The 18209-nt window shown below is 39.6% G+C and overlaps 1 protein-coding gene across 1 annotated transcript in view; it reads left to right on the top strand.

Moving 5' to 3' along the window:
- The first annotated feature begins 2915 nt into the window (after positions 1–2915).
- The window catches only part of pde8a (phosphodiesterase 8A), a 45872-nt gene continuing 30578 nt past the window's right edge, over positions 2916–18209 (top strand). Inside the window, exon 1 of the mRNA XM_042414012.1 lies at positions 2916–4343. Coding sequence (XP_042269946.1) covers positions 4191–4343 — 153 coding nt within the window. The 5' untranslated portion in view covers positions 2916–4190. The remainder of the gene's footprint in view (positions 4344–18209) is intronic.

Raw genomic sequence — 18209 nt, 5'->3', positions numbered from 1 at the left:
GTTTTGTTAACTTGAGAAACTGCAGCTGAAAATGGAAGTGTAGAGAATTTGTGTTGGAAACTGAAAAGTGAGTTTTAAAGCAGGAAATCTCAGCACCTGGCTGAGAAATGTGACCTCTGAAGCGACAAATGTCACATGAAGACTCTTATTAGTCAAAACAAAACGATAAGCAGCATAAATAATAAAAACAATGTTCAATGAGAAGGAAAATATGACAAAATTTGAATTTTTGCACAGAGTAAATAGTAAATAAATGTACTAAGATCAAGAAAATAGGAAAACTCAGAAAAACTGATTGGTAACAGGGAAACAGATTTTTAAAATATACAAAATTATAAAAACAGAGTCAGCCTTCAGTTCATGAATTGTTTTCCCTGCAGTGTCACTGGAGATTGAATGAGATTGAATAAAATGGGAACAGAATGATGTAAGTTTACAGTTTTTTTCGTCTTTATTTGACCACATCATGAAAAGCAAATACCACAATTTACACTGTTCAATCATGTTCACATATCTCTGAGATTAAAATATAGTTATGAGGGCTTAAAAGGGAGGTTCACTATGAGCTGTAAGACCCTGCAGTCATCATGAGAGGTAAATGTTTGGGGTTGAAGACTGAGACTGTGCTAATTCAACTCTACTGTACAATGATAATATCTCCCCTGAAGGAACACCGGATATATAAAACCTGAATATAATCCAGTCCAATACAACAAAAACATAAACTACTTCTTCATAATTAACTGTAGACTACAAACAATACCTTTCTCATACAATCTAAAAAAAACACATTATAATATTCATGTATTTTATGCAAAGATATTGTATTATACTGTATCACCTGACTGAAACAAGGTTGAGCATTATGATGGTATAGACCATAAAACAACTGATCTATCATCCACATCTATCATCTTTTTTTTTTTAGATATGGTTAGTCCATTGTGAGCAGTGTTGTAAATCAGTGAGACAGACTTTTTTTATGGCAACATTGGATTTAAAGGATTGTTGCATTAACATGATGAAAAATTGAAAGTGACAGATTAACCAAAACATTATTCCATCTGTTTGTTTTGTCTATGAACAGTGTCTCATTTAAGTTTCTAAAAAAGTTTACTATATCATCATATCACAACATTATATAATATTTTATATCATAATATAAAATTATATATACCACAATAGAACATTTTATTTGTATTGCCCCTCCTTAGTCAATCCCTGTATTGTTAGGTTCGTCCAAGTCCAAGAAATGATTGTCTTGTAAAGAGTTACAGGTATAATTTACAAGTAGCATTTTCTGATCCTGCTGAGAAGCTGGGGTGAGAGGGGTGGGACAACATCACTGTCATGAAACAGGGTTTCCACCTGTGTATTACAAGTACGTTGGCCTGCAGGGCCTGAGTTGACCCCCCAGCTGGGCCTAAGCATCAGGGATTTTTTAAAAAAATAATGTATTTTAAGATGTTTAAATGTGTTATACAAGTAGCATATCTCCTTTAAGGAATAGCTCAGTGCGTAGCGAGTGTGCGGTCTAGACCGAGAGAAAGAGAGAGCATGTGTGTGGCTGCAGCGACACCGGGCTGCAGTGCACACAGATACAGGGACGAGCCAGAGGACGACCGCCGCTTAGAACGAGAACCGGAGCAACCCGCCTGCCATCTGGAGAGAGACACACAGAGAGCAGGCTGAGCAGGCAGAGAGCGGGAGAGTTTCTGCGGAAAACAAGCACCGAGACCCGGGGAAACATGAGAGCAGCTGCTCGCTAACAGCTACGTGTGTTTACAGCAGAGAGCAGGAGGGACGACAGACGTCTCACTCCGCTACTGCTGACGCCGACGGTCACAGAGCAGAAACTTTCAGTTTATAATTGTAGCGTCTGTCAGCCGACTAAGCATTGACAACACACTAAGTATTTTACAAATTAGAGGTTTTTTATTTGATGAACGTGGGAGCTGATACGCGAAAATGAACTAAATGGGTTTTATTTATTTATTTATTTATTTATTTAAAAGCAAAATGACAGTGGGGGTGGTGGGCAAGTAATGTAATCGGAGTATGTCCAAACACCAGGTATCACTGGTAAAACTTTTATATTTTTCTGCATTTTTTCATGCTATATTATTATTTATTTTATGATGTGCTACTTAAAGGACCACTTGTGTGGGATTTAGCGGCATCTAGTGGTGAGGTTGCAGATTGCAAACAACTGAATACCCCTCACCCTTCCCTTCCAAGCGTCTAGGAAAACCTACGGTGGCCGCAAAACTCGCAAACAATGCAAAAATGCCCTCTCTGGAGCCATGTTTGGTTTGTGTGTTCTGGGCTACTGTAGAAACATGGCAGTGCAATACGGCGGGCTCCGTAGAAGAAGACCCGCTCCCTGTGTAGATATGAAGGGCTCATTCTAAGGTAATAAAAACACGATTCTTATTTTCAGGTGATTATACATTAATTAAACATACTTATTATATTAAATATATATTTCATTTCTGCCAAGTCTGTTCCGCTAGATGCCACTAAATTCTACACACTGCACCTTTAATTGAATTAATTTTGGCCCACATGGTATCCCATACAGTCTAGAATTAATGAAAAACATTCACTTATTTCGTGTTCAAAAACGTTTGACTGCCTCTTTAAATAATGTTCATTTTGCGCTAAATAAAACCGTAAAACCCTACCTTAGAGACCTTTCAGCCGGTTTACATGTGCCATCTGCGGAAAACGTTCAGCATACCTGCAGCCAGTTCTGTGTTTCTCTCTGTGAGCTCTTTTCCTGCTTTCAAAGTTCCCACGGAAAGCGGAGGACCACCCAGCGGCGCCGAGCACGACGCCGATTAGCTGCGCGGAGCTCATTTGCATTAACGTCAGTAAAGGCTGTAGGTCAATCCTTGCGGGTGCTTTTATTGGATGTGCCGCTGTCAAGCAGTGCTGAAGAATTGGAAGGGCAAACGCCAGAAAAGGCAGAGAAAAGACAAACACAAAATCAGCAATATGTAGCTCGATTCTGCCTTATCTCCGCTCTCTCAACCTTAAATAATCCTGCCGTCCCCGATTTCAGATCCGAAACTTGTGTACACGGAGCGGTCTTCTGTTTTTTTTTCTTTTCGTTTTTTTTTCTCTCTGTCTCTCTCAAGCGATTGCATTCTCCAGAGGTGGTACCTCCACATATTACAATGTGACAGCCTCTACATCCTTTTTTTCCTCCAGAATGAGAGAATATCGTGGAGCCTGGTAACACTGTAGCCAATTGCACCCGGGTTTGGACCTCTTATATCAGGCGGATCATCCTCAACCGGGCAGCGGATGCCTGAATGGAGATTGCAAGCCATCCACCAAGATTTCTCCGTTTCCTAAATTGGTGAATTTGGGCAGATAAATGGAGTGTTGTGTCGGACTACATGGCATTATGTTCCACGGGGGGTGTTTGACATCGGAGCGACTGGCCAGAATAATACTCTGCAGTGTGAATATTTCAGCCTGTTGATGATGAACCGCTCAGGACTGGAGCAAAGTGTCGTGAGAACCGGTTTATGGCCCGTGTCTTGAGCTGAAGTGGGTAACCAGATTGTTAAAGAGAGAGAAAAAAAAGCATCATTTTTGATGGCTCCGGGGTGGGGGAGGACGACTACACATGAAAGCTTGGACACAAAAAATGGATAAAACTATTGCATGAAGCTGGGGACTGCATGGTGTGTGTGTGTTTCTCTTTAGGCCTACTTGATAACAGTGAAGTTGAGGAAAAATGAAAAAATGGTGATGTGGTACGAAGAAGGCGAGAAGAGGAGCCGGAGTGAGGGATAAATCGTCCATGGGGATCTGAGCAGCCCAGCTGAAGAATAACGGAATCCAAGTTTTCGAGGATAATAGCTGCTTTGATTAAAGATCTCCAATTAACTTCATGTGAAAAACAGAGGGAGGAAATCAGCTTCCTGGTCGGGGGGTGGGGATAGAAAGATATATTATTCATGCCTTGTGTTAGAGCAATTGGAGAACCGGCTTTGCTGTGGCCTAGATGATATATATGTATTTATATATTTAAGAAAAAAAATGAAAGCTTAGAAGAGAGAGTGGACCTTTTTAAAAAAAAAAAAAAAAAACCCCACAAAAAGAGAGCGAATGACACTCGGGTAGCCCTCAAAGTAAAGCACTTGCGCAAAAAGAAAAAGGCTGAAGTGGGTTGAAGCATGGGCTGTGCTTCAAGTATTCATATCTCTGATAGGGTGGTCTACCACAGTGGAAAAGAGTCCGAGGATTCCCACTCACCCCAGCAGACTAATACCACTCAGCATCAAGGAAATCCTGCCTCGGGACTACCCCTAAAACCCCCGAGCTGCAAGGTGAGGGAACCTACATTCATTACACTTGATGTCTGTGTGAAGAGAGAGAGAGAGGGTGTATGTTTGAATGTTCAAGTTTTTTTTTTTCTCAGGAGAAACCTCTAATCCATAACAGAACAGACCTATATAATCCCTGTAAGAATGAATTTTAGGACACTACTGTAAGTTATATGTCATAGTTAATACAAATGTTTTATAAAAAAGATATACAGTAGAAATTCTAGTAGACTAAAGTAAAGGGGGGGAAGTAAAGTCAGTGTTCAGTACAGTAAGCACAACCCCTGTATTGCAGTTTATTTTTCTTTTTTTCATTTTAACGCCTTTAAACTCTAAATTACCCTGCTTAACATTACTGCTCTGCTGCTTTTTTTAAATATAGAGGAACTAGGCCATGATACACACTCAGTGGAAGGTCGTAAGGTCACAGGCCTCCAATCTAACCTCAGGTATTGTTCTCTTTTGTAGGTTGCAGGAGTGTTTTAGACCTGCAAAGATAAAGCAGCATAAAGCTTTTTCCTTTTTTTTTTTTTTTTCCCCCCAGTTTTCAGACGCTTCATATGTACACAATAAGAATAATCTCTTTAGAACCCGAATCAAAGCATTGATATCTGTTGCCAAACGCAGTTCTTTTCAGTTGACACAGCTTTGGCCTCTGCTTCACCTTTCCACCAGTTTTGCTTTTCAATAGTATGTCTCCTCTTGCAGGTCTTATCAAGGCTTAAACTTTGTGTTTCAGGTTATAAAATCGGAGAACTAACGCACAGAAACTGTTAGTGTTAAACGGGAATATCTGAATGGAAATGAGAGTTGGCATCGGAAAGGATTGAGTGACAAAAGTTTGCTACCAGTATGTTACATCATCCCAAAAAATAACAGTCCCATTTGTGTATTGGGCCAGAAATAATTACACTAACCGTGGCATAATGAAATGTGCTGCTTGTACGCATGCAGGGGATAAAAAAGATTTTATTTCTCATAAGAGAGGATGATCAATTTCATTATTAGTGTTTGGCATTTATGTGTTGTGTAAGAGGTTACACATGCACAGAAAGAAGAACATATCAGTGTCTTTGTTAAACAGCAGGTGGATATGTTTTTGGAAGTGAGAGAGAGATGTCATCTTAAGATCCTGGTTTCCATGTGTGCTGGCAAAAGGCCTCATCCCATTTGTAGAAAACTCCATAATGAAGCAATATTGAGTTGAGAACAGTTATTCTATCTGCAAATGAAGAATAATGGCGTTGAAGCCTCAAGGAGTGGCAAATTGATAATAAAATCAACACAGCTCGTACTGTAATGTTTGCGTATGTCTGCAGGCGTCCGCAAACACAAAACGTCTGTAAAAAAAAAAAAAAAAAAAAGAAAGAAAGAAAAGAAAGAAAAAGAAGTGTGATCTTGTGAATTTTGTGCATGAGTGCGTCTGTGTGTTGGTGTATGTTTTCATGAGTATGTGTGCATTTTGTCTGACAGACCGCAGGCTATTTGAGGGCCTCTGTCAAGCTGAATTTTGTGGCCAAATGTCACCACAGGATGCAGTGAGAAGTCGGTGTGACAGATGCCCCCACGTCAAGACGCCCACTGTGCCTTTGATTGAATTAGTCTCCTGATTGAGTTAGACTAATGGTATACAAATCTCCTTCAGCTGGAAATGGTTAATCCTGTACCGTTCTGTAAGGTGTCATCTTTAACATCCTCTGTAGCCGGTTCCAGAAAGCAGCCGGGTTTAATCGTACCATAATGTATAGAGACGTAGAGTTCGACTGTATTATCTTTGTTAACCATTCGCTGCCATTAAGAGCAATTTGTACATCAACTTGCCGTGATGCGTTTGAGGCTCAGTGATACATGTCGCTGCTGCTTGTCGTAGCTCTTTTGATTTCTTCTGCCTATAAGAGATCAATAACGGCTATTGATTGTTCTGGATTTGTGTGCGTGCGATACCTAGAGTTAATCAGCCCTTCGCAACACAATGTCATCGTGAAAAGCACTGATTTTGTGCATTTCTTTTGGGATATATTTAGAGCTGCAACAATTAGTCGATTAATCAATTAGTTGATCGACAGATGGATTAATTGCCAACAATATTGATAATCAATTGATCGTTTTGGAGTCATGTTTTAAGAAAAAAATGCTGAAAATTCTCTGGTTCCAGCAGAATATTATCTGGTTTCTTTAGTCTTATATGATAGTAAGCTGAGTATCTTTGGGTTGTGGACTGTTGGTGTGAACAAAACGACGTTTTAGGTTGCATCTTGGACTTTTTTGGAATAGAGCTTTTCAGAAATGTCACCGCTTTCTTTGCAATATCAGAGCTGTATCAGATCCCAGTAGGTGTCAGTAGAAAGTAGAGATGAATTAATTGATCGACAGAAAATGAATCTGCAACTATTTTAATAATCAATTTTGTTGTTTCTGTCATTTTTCAAGCAATAACGCCAAACATAATGTTGTTCCGTCCGTAAGGATTTGCAGCTTTTTTTGTTTAATGTGATTGTAAATTTTGGTTTTAGACTGTTGGTCAGACAAAAAAAAGCAGTTTGAAGATGTCACATTGGACTTCAGGAAACTGATCAACTATTTTCTCTTAGAGACCGATAAACGAATCGAGGAAATAAGTGGCAGATTAATTGACAATGAAAATAATCGGAAGTTGCAGCCCAGGTAGAAGGAAATGAGATCCACATTACACTGAATGGTCGGTGCGTCTAATTATTCTGTTTCCATTCTCCGTGTGCATGTCGGTGCCTCAGCTTGTGTCGTTGTGATTCTGGAGAGAGAGAGCACAAACATTCATCCCCTAAAGGATAATAATCCTCATCCACATTTACACACAGCTGGCAGTCTAGCAATACAGCGAAGCACACGTTTAGCCTATTGCGAAACTGAAATTAAAACAAATGTTAAAACTGTGCTGTATCTTTGCTTACATTTTTACACTTGGGGAGAGAGAGAGAGAGAGAGATGGGGAGAGAACATGTGCAGGCGTCTACAATGTGAGAAAGATTCAATGGAAGTTTGGGAGTGTGATGTGAGTCTTTGTCAAGGGTACGTTACCATCTGGGCTGCTCTGGTGATGATAAGGCTCAAGTACAAGGTCCTGTGATAGTGGACATTTTTTTCTGTGTGTGTATAGGGCCAAACAGACAGAGAAAGACCTCAGCCAAACACAACACCATTTATCTGGCCTTGACTTTTTCAGTCTGATTGCCCCCACTCAAGGAAATCAAGTAGCTCTCCCCCTGAACGGCAAGACTAGAATCAGTTTTACCATTACCTCTTACTATAAATGGAAAAGGGCAATAAAAGGTGCTAAGCTTATAAGTATCTGGAGAGTAATACCATCTTGCTTGCTGCCTGATTCCAGTCTCTGCATGCATTAACATAAGTGGTGGAATCACTCACCCATATACCTCAGACTTCCCCCCATTAAACCCTCCCATCTCCAGAAGTGACAAGGTACACAAGGTTGCTTTTCTGAACTAAAGCCTCAGCTGGGAAACACTTAACTGTTGCTAGCGCACAGCACAGAACTTTAAAAAGTTTCTGAACCAAACACCAGGGTGTGATACATCTTACTTTGTATCCTTTTTTAAAAGAGTGTGTAGTAAGATATGACACACCTCTGACCTGCACAGCTCCTCTCCATTTGTCAGTTTTCTCTCCCGCTGTTTTTGTGTGTGCTCTCTGGTCAGTAGTGTGTGTGTGTGTGTGTGTGTGTGTGTTTAGTCTAAGTTGAGAGTCATTGGGTAATTTATTCCAGAGGAGGGCAAAGGCTTAGCATGGTGATGAATTAATCCACTGTGCTTTTTCTGCTGGCTGAGAGGAGGGAGACTGATATTGGCTCTTTTTCTTTCTCTCTTTTACTTTCTTTCATTAGTTTATCAAGATCATATCAAGATCATCTTGATCTATAAAAACTCTTGGATATTTTTCTCTGAATGTCCAAAGTTAATGCATTTTTCTGCTTTGAATTTACAACTGTTTTAATCGCCACAATCACATATATGATTTAATACACAATGGGAGTAGTCTCCTTCTGTGCGCCCTTAGAAATGCTAACATTCAGTTCACTTCAATGGCCCTGCTGTCGTCTGTGTCTTTACAGCTGGTGATTGGATCTAGTGATGGACTGTGCTTATCTATGTCTATCAAGGATGTCATGTGTATATGCACAATGGTCCTTTATAGCCCAGAGCATGGCACAAACCCCTGGCACTCTGCCACGGTTAGTGGTTTGATTCCCACTGGAGCAAAAGTTCCATCCACCCAGATGACACACACATATGTAAAAACTGATAACATTTTTTAAGGATTTGATCAAAGGAACAATTTGACATTTTAGGAAATATGCTTATTCACTTTTTGGCGATGATTTAAATGTGAAAATAGTTACCACTCTTATATCTGTCCGTTAAATATATTTATACAGCCAGCTGCCAGTTAGCTTAGCTTAGCACAAAGACTGGAATCAGGGGAAACAGCTAGCCTGGGTCAGTCCAAATGTAGCAAAATGCTCCTTGTAGCACCTCTAAAGCTCTCTAATTGACACGTTATATCCTGTAAAACAAATGTAAAACCACAAAATATTATTTTCACACTTTGGTCTTTGTACTAATTAAACAAACAAGTGCAGGTAGGCTGATTTTTTTTTTTTTAACCTTTGGACAGAGCCAGGCTAGCTGTCCCCCCCCATCTCCAGTCTATATGCTAAGCTAAGTTAACCATCTGCTGACTGTAGCTTCATATTTAACGTACAGACATGAGAGTGGTATCGATCTACCTCTCCTCTTTACCAAAATGTCAAACTATTGCTTTAAATACGACTTAAGCCTCTCGTTGTGGTTTATTTAAACAAAACGTCAGCTGCACTGTGACCCTGTCTTTCCCTTCCTGTCAGTGTGTATGCAGGGGCAGTGAGGGTTTTTTTTTTTTTTTTTTTTCGCCATGTCATTTATCTCCACTGGCACATGAGCTGAAGGAGTTGAGAGGAAGCGAGATGGGGCCCATAGAGCACCCACAGTCTTCTGATTGATGTATTGGCAGCTCTGGAGCTTATCGCCGTATAAAGATGTTTCTATTAGCAGCAGCAGATGTCTCAAACGTCTTCAAGCTACAGTATTTATATATTTAACGTAATATTCATCTGTTTTTGAGCATTGAGCAGCTTCAGTACTTGATGTAAGGACAACTAAGTCCCCCTGTATGCAGGGTGATCTTGTGTAGAAATAAAATTAGGATAATATAATAAATCCCTTTGTGTAGATACAGTGGGTCTCTTCATTTCCAGGAGTTTGCTCTCTTATGAGGTGTCAATTGGGTGCATGTACTTATGAAACAGAACCTTCCATTGTTTTTTAAATAGTCTTAACAAATAAGGCCACATTCAAAGCTTGTTCTGCTCCCCCTCCAGGTTAAGAATTTTGTATCATAAGGCCAGCATGTGATAGTTTCATGAGATTATGGAAATGGTATTCTTCCAAAACAAGGCACTACAAGTGTTTACTTTGTAGCTGCGCTCTCTGTTCTGTTTCAGAAGCTCACAGGAATGTACTGTAGATGTGAGTGGGCCCAGGTTCACTGGTGGCCTTTTTTAAGCTCCTCCTTGACTGTGTCTCTCCCAATTTCTGGGCTTTCTAAGCTGTGAGCATTTGCAGGGGTTGTGGTGCCATGCTAGCGGTGTGTGTTTTTGAATGTGGCTTTCAGATCTAGTATGTTCTAGACCGGACTGGAGACTACCAGAGTGAGAAAGAGTGGTGAGATGTTCATAGAAAACAGTCCTGTGTTGAAGCCCTGTTAGGCGTGCAGATCTTCTGAATTTTCTTTAGTTTGTTGACTGATGGAGTGTCTTGCAACCATGTCTACTGCCACTATCGAAGTCGTTCATTGATCAATCAATCAATTAAACACTTTTAATAACCTTAAAAAGCACATAAACACATGACATTAATACAAACACAAAATAGAAATGGGTCAAAAAAAGAAAACAGTGCACAGTTTTAAATGATTTAAACATACGTTAATATGAATAGAAATTTAAAAATCATTTAAAAAATGTAGAATTTGTGTCCTGAATGCGTGTATGTGCTCATGTCACGTGCTCGTGAGTTTAGCTGAGGGATAGCAAACAGTATAAAAGAGATTTTACATCTGTTACTGATACAGCTCCCCTCACCGTCATAAGTGTCCAACTAAGTTACGATAGCTGCAGTGAATGGGAAGGGACGCGATCTGTGTGGAAAACAAACAAACATCTTGAAGAACTACAGAATCAAAAATCATCATCATACTATACTAGTCAGTGGTCAGTGGACATTGAACTTTGACCGGAAATTGAATTTCCTGACACACTGTATACTATATTTTACTATCTCTATCAAGTAGTCATACAGAGAACCGTCAAAAAGTGATTAATGGAATAGACTGACATTTTGGGAACACTTACCGCCACCTCTAAAGATAATTAAGGTTATATCTCATTTGTTTAATCCATTTAATACACTGAAATGTAAAAATGACAAGTTGTGGTTTTACTGGGGCTGTGTGCCAGGTTAATTCCTGGCCGGGTGCAGTGACTTCCTGGAATCCTGTCGTCACTGTGACAGTTGCCTCCGTAAAACTACAGCTTGTCGTTTTTACACTTTGCTTTTTGTACAGATCAAACAAAGAAGATATAACATGTTCAGTTAAGAGCTCAATATGTGCTAGTAGGGGGGGTTTTGTTACTTTTGGACAGACCCAGGGTAGGCGTTTCCCCCGTTTCCAGCCTTTATGCTAAGCTAAGCTAAGCTAACATCTCCTGACTTTAGCTTGTATTTAGCTAGTATCTATAACAGTATCAATCTTCTCATCTCAGCAAGAAAGCAGAGCGTTTTTTCCCATAATATTACTATTTTCAAAAACTTTCTATACAGTATATCCAAGTTTCTGCACCAGGTTTCTAGTTGTATGTTGATCCATTATCTTCTCCTCTCCTTAACCTTTGGCAATGTGTAAAACATCTCAGTCTATTTGTGTAGTCGGCAGCACCACAGCTATTAACTTTTTTATTTTCAAACATTTTTTTTTCATGTGAATGCACCCCGCAGCTCCTACAATGATGTCAGGTGCATACCCTCTATACTAAGATCTCTCAAGGTCTTAATCCCACACTTTAGAGTGGTTTTGAAAAGTACATCATGTACAGAACACACCATCATTGTTCCTTCAAAGGTGGAGTTCATCTGAGAGTCATCTCACTTGCATAGTGTCACAGTGTCAGTGTCCATAGGCGTGTTTTTAATCTCCCCTTGAAGAGAGCCTTATTCAGCGATTGTGGACTGCTGTAACCATGCACAACACGCCTTGTTAACAGTGCTAACAGCCATGTTAACAGCATCTGGTTACTGGAGTACTTTGGCCATTTTCACGCTCCGTCACACCACTGTCCTTGCAGCCAGAATAAACTTAGGAAAGGTTGTGTACAGCACAGTATGTTGAAAGACTGTTCCTGCGGCAAGATTTACAAAGCTCCAATTTTGTAGATTTTGTATTAAATTATAAATCTAATGGGAATTTCACTGCAAAATTTGGCAGTTGATCTGAAACAATTTTGGTATCAAAATGCTCCTGAGGCCTTGACTTCATTTTACTGCCGCTCCTCAGGTAAGAAGCGCTGAGCAGACAAGAGCCTCACCAGATTTAAATGAACAGGCCTGGAGCTTATTGGCTGTAGTAAACACGCAAAGACACTCATTCAGCAGCTCAATGCTGCATTAAGCCAGCAGTGCTTGTCTCCTTCCTTGTTTTAATGGACACAGCTATGACGCAAAACGTTCTGGAGTGTGTCCTGCCTTTTTGCTCTGAAGATATACTGTATCCCCTATTTGATATAACCCTCACTTTTTTTAGTGAGCAGAGCACAGATGGTGTGTGTTGTTTTTCTAATGTGTGGTTGCAAGGACACATTTTGGGATCAATTCAGTTCAAATATAATCTTATTAGTTCCTCTCTTTGTCATCTTTTTTTTTTTTTTTAGTCTTTTCAAATTAGATTTTTGACCTTTGCTCTAGAAAAGATGATTTAGTCTTTACCACATACAAAAGGATACTTTACTGTGACTTATCAACAGAATTATAATACTTAAAACCATTTGACTGTGACATGCAAATGAATTTTGCAGCAAACGGGAAGTGAATCTGTCTGCAGTGCTTAGTCTATTCATGATCAAAACCTCTCTGTAGACATTCAAGTCCTAAATGTATGTGTGTATATTGGCCTGTAACTTTTTAGGTTTTTTCAACAAAAAAGAAAAAAAAAAAATCTTCACTATTACAATAGTTCAGTCAAAGTTCACCCTATTGGTGTGAAAATACTGGCATGTATTCAAAAGTTTTTAAAACAGCTGGTTAAAAAAATATGTACGTCTATTATATTTAAGTCAGTTCCATTTATTCTATTTTACCAAAGACAGTAGAACATCCAGACGTTGCATGATGTGTGTCGAGTAGCAGACTTATTATATATAGATTGCGTGTTGGCAGCCATAGGAGAGCAGGAAATGTTCAATGGAAACAAAAGAGTACATGCCCGGTTAAAAGTAATGTACATCCGCACATGAAACAATGAAGCGCACACTTATCAGTTTCTAATAAATCAATAGTTGAAACATTCCTTTATGTCTGTCAAAAGCACCTGTGTCTATTATACCTGCTGCACCTGTCAGATTACATGCCTCACAGGTCATCTGTTTTAGCTGCATGCAGTGCAACCAGAATTTCTGCTTGTATCTATATGAAATATTATTATATATTATATATCAGAAAATAATGTATTTACTTTTTTAAATTTTGCATATTTTCTCTATTACATTATTCCTACTAATATTGCCACACAATCAGCAGACAGCACAATGAGCAGAGGCATTTTCAGTCATTCATTTTTGCACAAAATGCACAATTTGTACATCATCTTGCCAGAGTTAAATAATCCATTGCAGTAAACAAGAAGCCTTAAATGCATGTTATTGTTTTTTCATTGTATCTATGTTGAGTGTTTTCATATTGGTGCGGCATCACATCACTCTCTACTTACTGTCAATCATCTGAGACCTACGGGGAAATCATAAGCTTCTGATCCAACCTTTTATAGACAAAATTGTAAAAATAATCAACAGATTAATTCATAACAAAAATAACAGTTGCTGCCATATCTCATTTAAAACAGAATTTTATGTAACAGCAATATTAGATTTATCCAGACAGGAGCTTTTTACCTGTATTATGTTTTTTTTTTGTTCTGTTTTGTTTTATTTTATCACGACATATCCATAGATTTTTTTTCCTCTTTAATCATTCATTGTATTGTCATTCATTTTCTACCCATCTGGGTTTTATGCGTGTGTGTGTTTACAAACTTCCTCCCCATTCCTCAGTCAGCACTTGTGTGTGTGTGTGTCTGTATGTGCCTCAGTGTGTGTAAGTCAAGTATAGTTTCTGTGCCAAGCCCCAGCCCGGCGCTCCAGCTCGTGTCACTCACTGATCCCTCATGCAATGGTGACATCAGTGCTCCTGTTTTAGCAGGTGAAGAGGAGGGGGAGTACAGTGATTATCTAATGCTCTCACAGCCATCTGAAGAGCCCCGGAGAACCGCTTCTGATATTTTCAAAAACATCTAAGCCGTGCCGTGGAGAGGTGGAGCCACAGAGAGTTGCAGATAGAGAAGGGGGTGGTGTGGCTGCAGTGGGCGTATTGATAATTCTAATCCTCTCTTTAGGCCATAAGGTTGGCAAGATAATTAAGATTGTACAGTTGGGTATGGCTCTGGCAACATAATCAAAGTTACTGTAGACTAATGGTCTCTCATTCAGGCCAGACGGTTTTCTTGTGTAGCTTGTTGTTTGTACTCTGCTTGTCTTGTTGTCATGTATTTGGCTGGACTGAAAAGGAGGAGGGGTTGACTGCAATGGAAAGGTTCCCGGTAAGATTACAGTAAACTGTAGTGTCACTGGACCAGGCAGTGTCCCACTTAGACTTCCCAAGCTCCTTTAGCTTGTCCTTTTGCTTTATTGGCCTTTGACCCTACCTGGACTGAGTTAAGAGAGGACGGAGAATGCGGACTGCATGCGCCTGATCAACAGCTGCCCATGTTTCACAGTGCAAATGACAGTCTGATGGCAGACAGAGTAGTGTTTGGATTTATAGCTGATAAATGCAAGCAGACACGGTGAAAACAAAGAGGGAAAAGATGATTAGAAATATTCTTTGTGGTGTTTATGTGCAGTAAAATTGGGGTAATTTGGGATGAATAGAATGGAAGGGGAAAGTGAAGCAGGGCTACAGTAACAGTTGTGTTGAAGACGGCTGCAGGGGGCAGAGAAAGAGGAGGTTTTAGTAAGGGGCTGCCCCAGAGCCCTGGATGGCTTAGGATTGTCCAGGTCTTATAGGGATTTCAGGGTAATCTGGATAAGGACAGAAATACCTTGAAGGTGAACATTGGAGAAAGTGCTCAGCTTCTCATGGATCTGTCCTCTGACTCATTCATTTAATTAATTCATGCACACTGGTGGTAGATACAGAGGAAATTAGCCACATCTTTCCTTTAAAGGGGCACTCCCATCGATTTTTTTTTTTTTTTTTCACATGAAGATGAGGAGCACTACTCGGCCTCTGAAAACAGTTGCGTAATTTCTTCATTAGTTCTCAAAAGTAACCCTGATGATGTCAGCTTAAGACTTAAAATTTACAAAAGAAACCTGCATTACAAACTGGAGATGTGGGGTTTGAAAGAAGTAAGCATTTAGGAAGTATAATGAGATGCATTATGGGAAATGTAGGATCCAGTGGTTGTGGAGCTTGACCTTTTACTAGGGACTAAAAGTCAGGATATCTTGGCCTCGGCTGCTTTGATTTTGACCTTTCGTTTCTCCCAACCTCATGGAAGTGCATTAATAAATGGCTGGATTACCCCTTTAACCATGCACGCTTACTGCTGTATAATTTATACACACTGCCTTTCACCATCAGGCTCAGGAGATCACAGACTAAGACTTGAGAGTTGGATAGAGCTCAAGTTGCTATCGGATACTCAAAATTGGATATTAAAAGAGGTCAGGGTCATATTGAGATCACAGTTTGGACACACTCCGAAAAAAAGATGGAGAGGGAAATTGGGAAAAGTAAGACACTAATTTAGACAAATACAGCCACAGGAGATGCATAACAGTCCTGGACATATGGAGATGTGATCTCATTAAAACCTCATCTGTCTTTTGAATTGAAATCTCAGAAATCCCAGCCTCAGCTCCGTTGCAGTTTGGCAGTTAGCTTACATGCAGCGATGTAGCGAGCAGCCTTGTGTGTTTCTGTCCATGTTTAATGAGCGCGTCTCTCTCCGGCTCCCGCTCTTACTCTCATGTTCCCGTAGGCCAGTGTGTGAGGGCTCTGAGCGCAGTCTCTAACCCTCGTCACTTGGCCTGTCGGCAGGAGCTGCTCCGCTGCCAGGCCTCAGTTACTCTCCTTGGCACAGTGACGCACAGATCACATACACACTCGCGCCACTATGGACACACGGTATGCAGGCAGGCGTAGACAGCGTCACGAGCTCAGGGAAGGCTGCGTGCACTCTGATGTCACACACATATACAATATCCAGTAAATAAACATTTTATTTCATTCAAAAAATAGAAGTACACAATGTTCAGATTAGCTCTACAGAAGGAAAAAACAGCACTGCTTTGCTGTGGTCTGCTTCTCTGAGTGTCTTTGTGTACAATATGTGTGTACAGGCATGCATGTGTTTGATATCTATTCCTTCCTTTCCCTTTTCTTCAGTCTTTTGTTGAACTGTATAAAAACAGCGATTGTGCCGGACCATCTGTTCACATAATCTGACAGTTTTGTGTGATATCTGAGGCGATGCTTGCAAGGTGTGGAACACCAGTGAGAAACAGGGACAGGTCACCAAGGATGAAGTAACCTATCCATTTTCTGCAAACTCTGTATTTTTAAACCACGGACGTCATTCAAGGGCGTTTGGGACTGAATTCCAGGACAAGTTCACTCTCCTGTGAGTTACTTGGTGTCTTCCCTCTGTGTGTGTATGTGCATTCCCGTATGCTTGAGTTTCCGCACTATCTGGTGAGGTAGGAGAGATGTCACTGCAGACAGAATAAAGGTCAGGGCGTACTCTGGAAGCACTGCCCGAAAAACAATGAATGTGTATGTGTGCATGTATCTGCGCTCTTTTGCACAACTGATTAGAAGTTGCTGTATTTGGGACAGTAAAAATATGAGAGAAGTGTGCATCAGTGCCTTAACAATACTGTAGTAAAAGTACTTTAGTTTACAGTGTTTTATTCTTTACAAGGTCTGCATTTTTGACAGTTTATCGCTTCAGTTTTGTAGAACTACCTTTTCCTTTCAGTTCCATTTGTTTCATCATGAATTATACTTTGCTCTACAGAGCTATCTACAATAAGTCTCTGTATGTATAGCTTGCATATGGCATAGCAAGCTAGCATTACATAAATGATTAACTTACTGTTACTTAACTTACCAGAGCCTAAGTCTACTGGCCTCTTCAGTTAACACTGAAAACAAGGACCAACATGTCACTGTCACTTTCCTCTAGTCTGTATATTTTCTGTGAAATCACAACAAAGTCATAATGATTCTCTCCAGCAAGCAAAGTGGAATGAGGAAAAAAAACTGGAGGAATTTGAGACTCAGAATAAGGGCACATTTTTCACATTGCAGCCCATATTGCCACCTGATGATACCAGGTGTCACGACAGATTGTATAATGACTGTGTTTAGGTTCACAGTACATAACATGACGGGCGTCAAGTTTGTGACAGGAGATCAAGTCGCTGTCGGGCAAAAAGCTGAAGAGCGTTGGTGTGTTTCAGTTCAGGCTTGGTGGAGAAATCCTAGCAAATGTCAGAAATTGTTGAGAAAAAGGTGACATAAATAACTAAACATGTCATGTCATCGTGTCAGCCTGACATAGTGTACACATGTACCTGGGCAGGGCTTGATGATAACATTAATGTTCTACAGCGGGTGGGGTTGGTTTCACATGCACACATGTCCGAGTATCCTTGAGCAAGACACTAAACCCTAATTTACTCCCCCTAATGTAAGTCTTGTTTGTAAGTTTTGGATGAAAGCATCTGCCAAATAAATTTAATGTAATCTGCCCACTAGAAATCTTCCAGCCCTGAAAAATGGTCTCATCTTGTTTGATTTATCCCAAGATTTATTCGATTTAATCCCTGTTAAAAGATTTTTGTGGTTTATTTCCAAATACAAGGCTGCAGCTATTGACCACAGTAGCTACTGTAGGTGCCTTCAGTTAAATAGGATAAATATTGATAATATTTTAAAAAATATTTTAAAACTGTTAATTGATTGATTGAGAAATTAATCAGTAGATTAATTTGTCGATTTCAAATAATGGAGAAAATAATCATTAGTGGTAGCCCTATTAAAAATGTACTAATTCTACATTATTTGGGTAATGTTAAATGAAATGATAAAACATTGTGAAGATTAAATTTGACAAAGCAAAGTGATGCATCGTGTTGGAAAAGATAATGATAGTGAATGATTTTATTGATATGACACCTTTTTACATGAAGTACAACTCAGAGTGCGTTACTTACTTACTTACTACTTTCGAAAGGATGCAGACAACTTGTTTTATGTTTTGTAAAGAAAACCTTATGTACAAAACAACATATGTCCTTTACATAAGAGTGTAACAATGGGAAAAGTAAAGATTAGAAAGACTAAATGAGGAAAGTAAAAGTAGATAAAATATAGATGAGATCACATGAAATGTTTATTCATTTACTGTAGCCAGTTATTTTATTCCCATCATGTGCACACA

Source organism: Thunnus maccoyii, chromosome 1 (genome assembly GCF_910596095.1).
Source record: "Thunnus maccoyii chromosome 1, fThuMac1.1, whole genome shotgun sequence".
Taxonomy (NCBI): domain Eukaryota; kingdom Metazoa; phylum Chordata; class Actinopteri; order Scombriformes; family Scombridae; genus Thunnus; species Thunnus maccoyii.
Note: the sequence above shows the minus strand (reverse complement) of the source record. Positions and strands in the feature narration are given on the sequence as shown.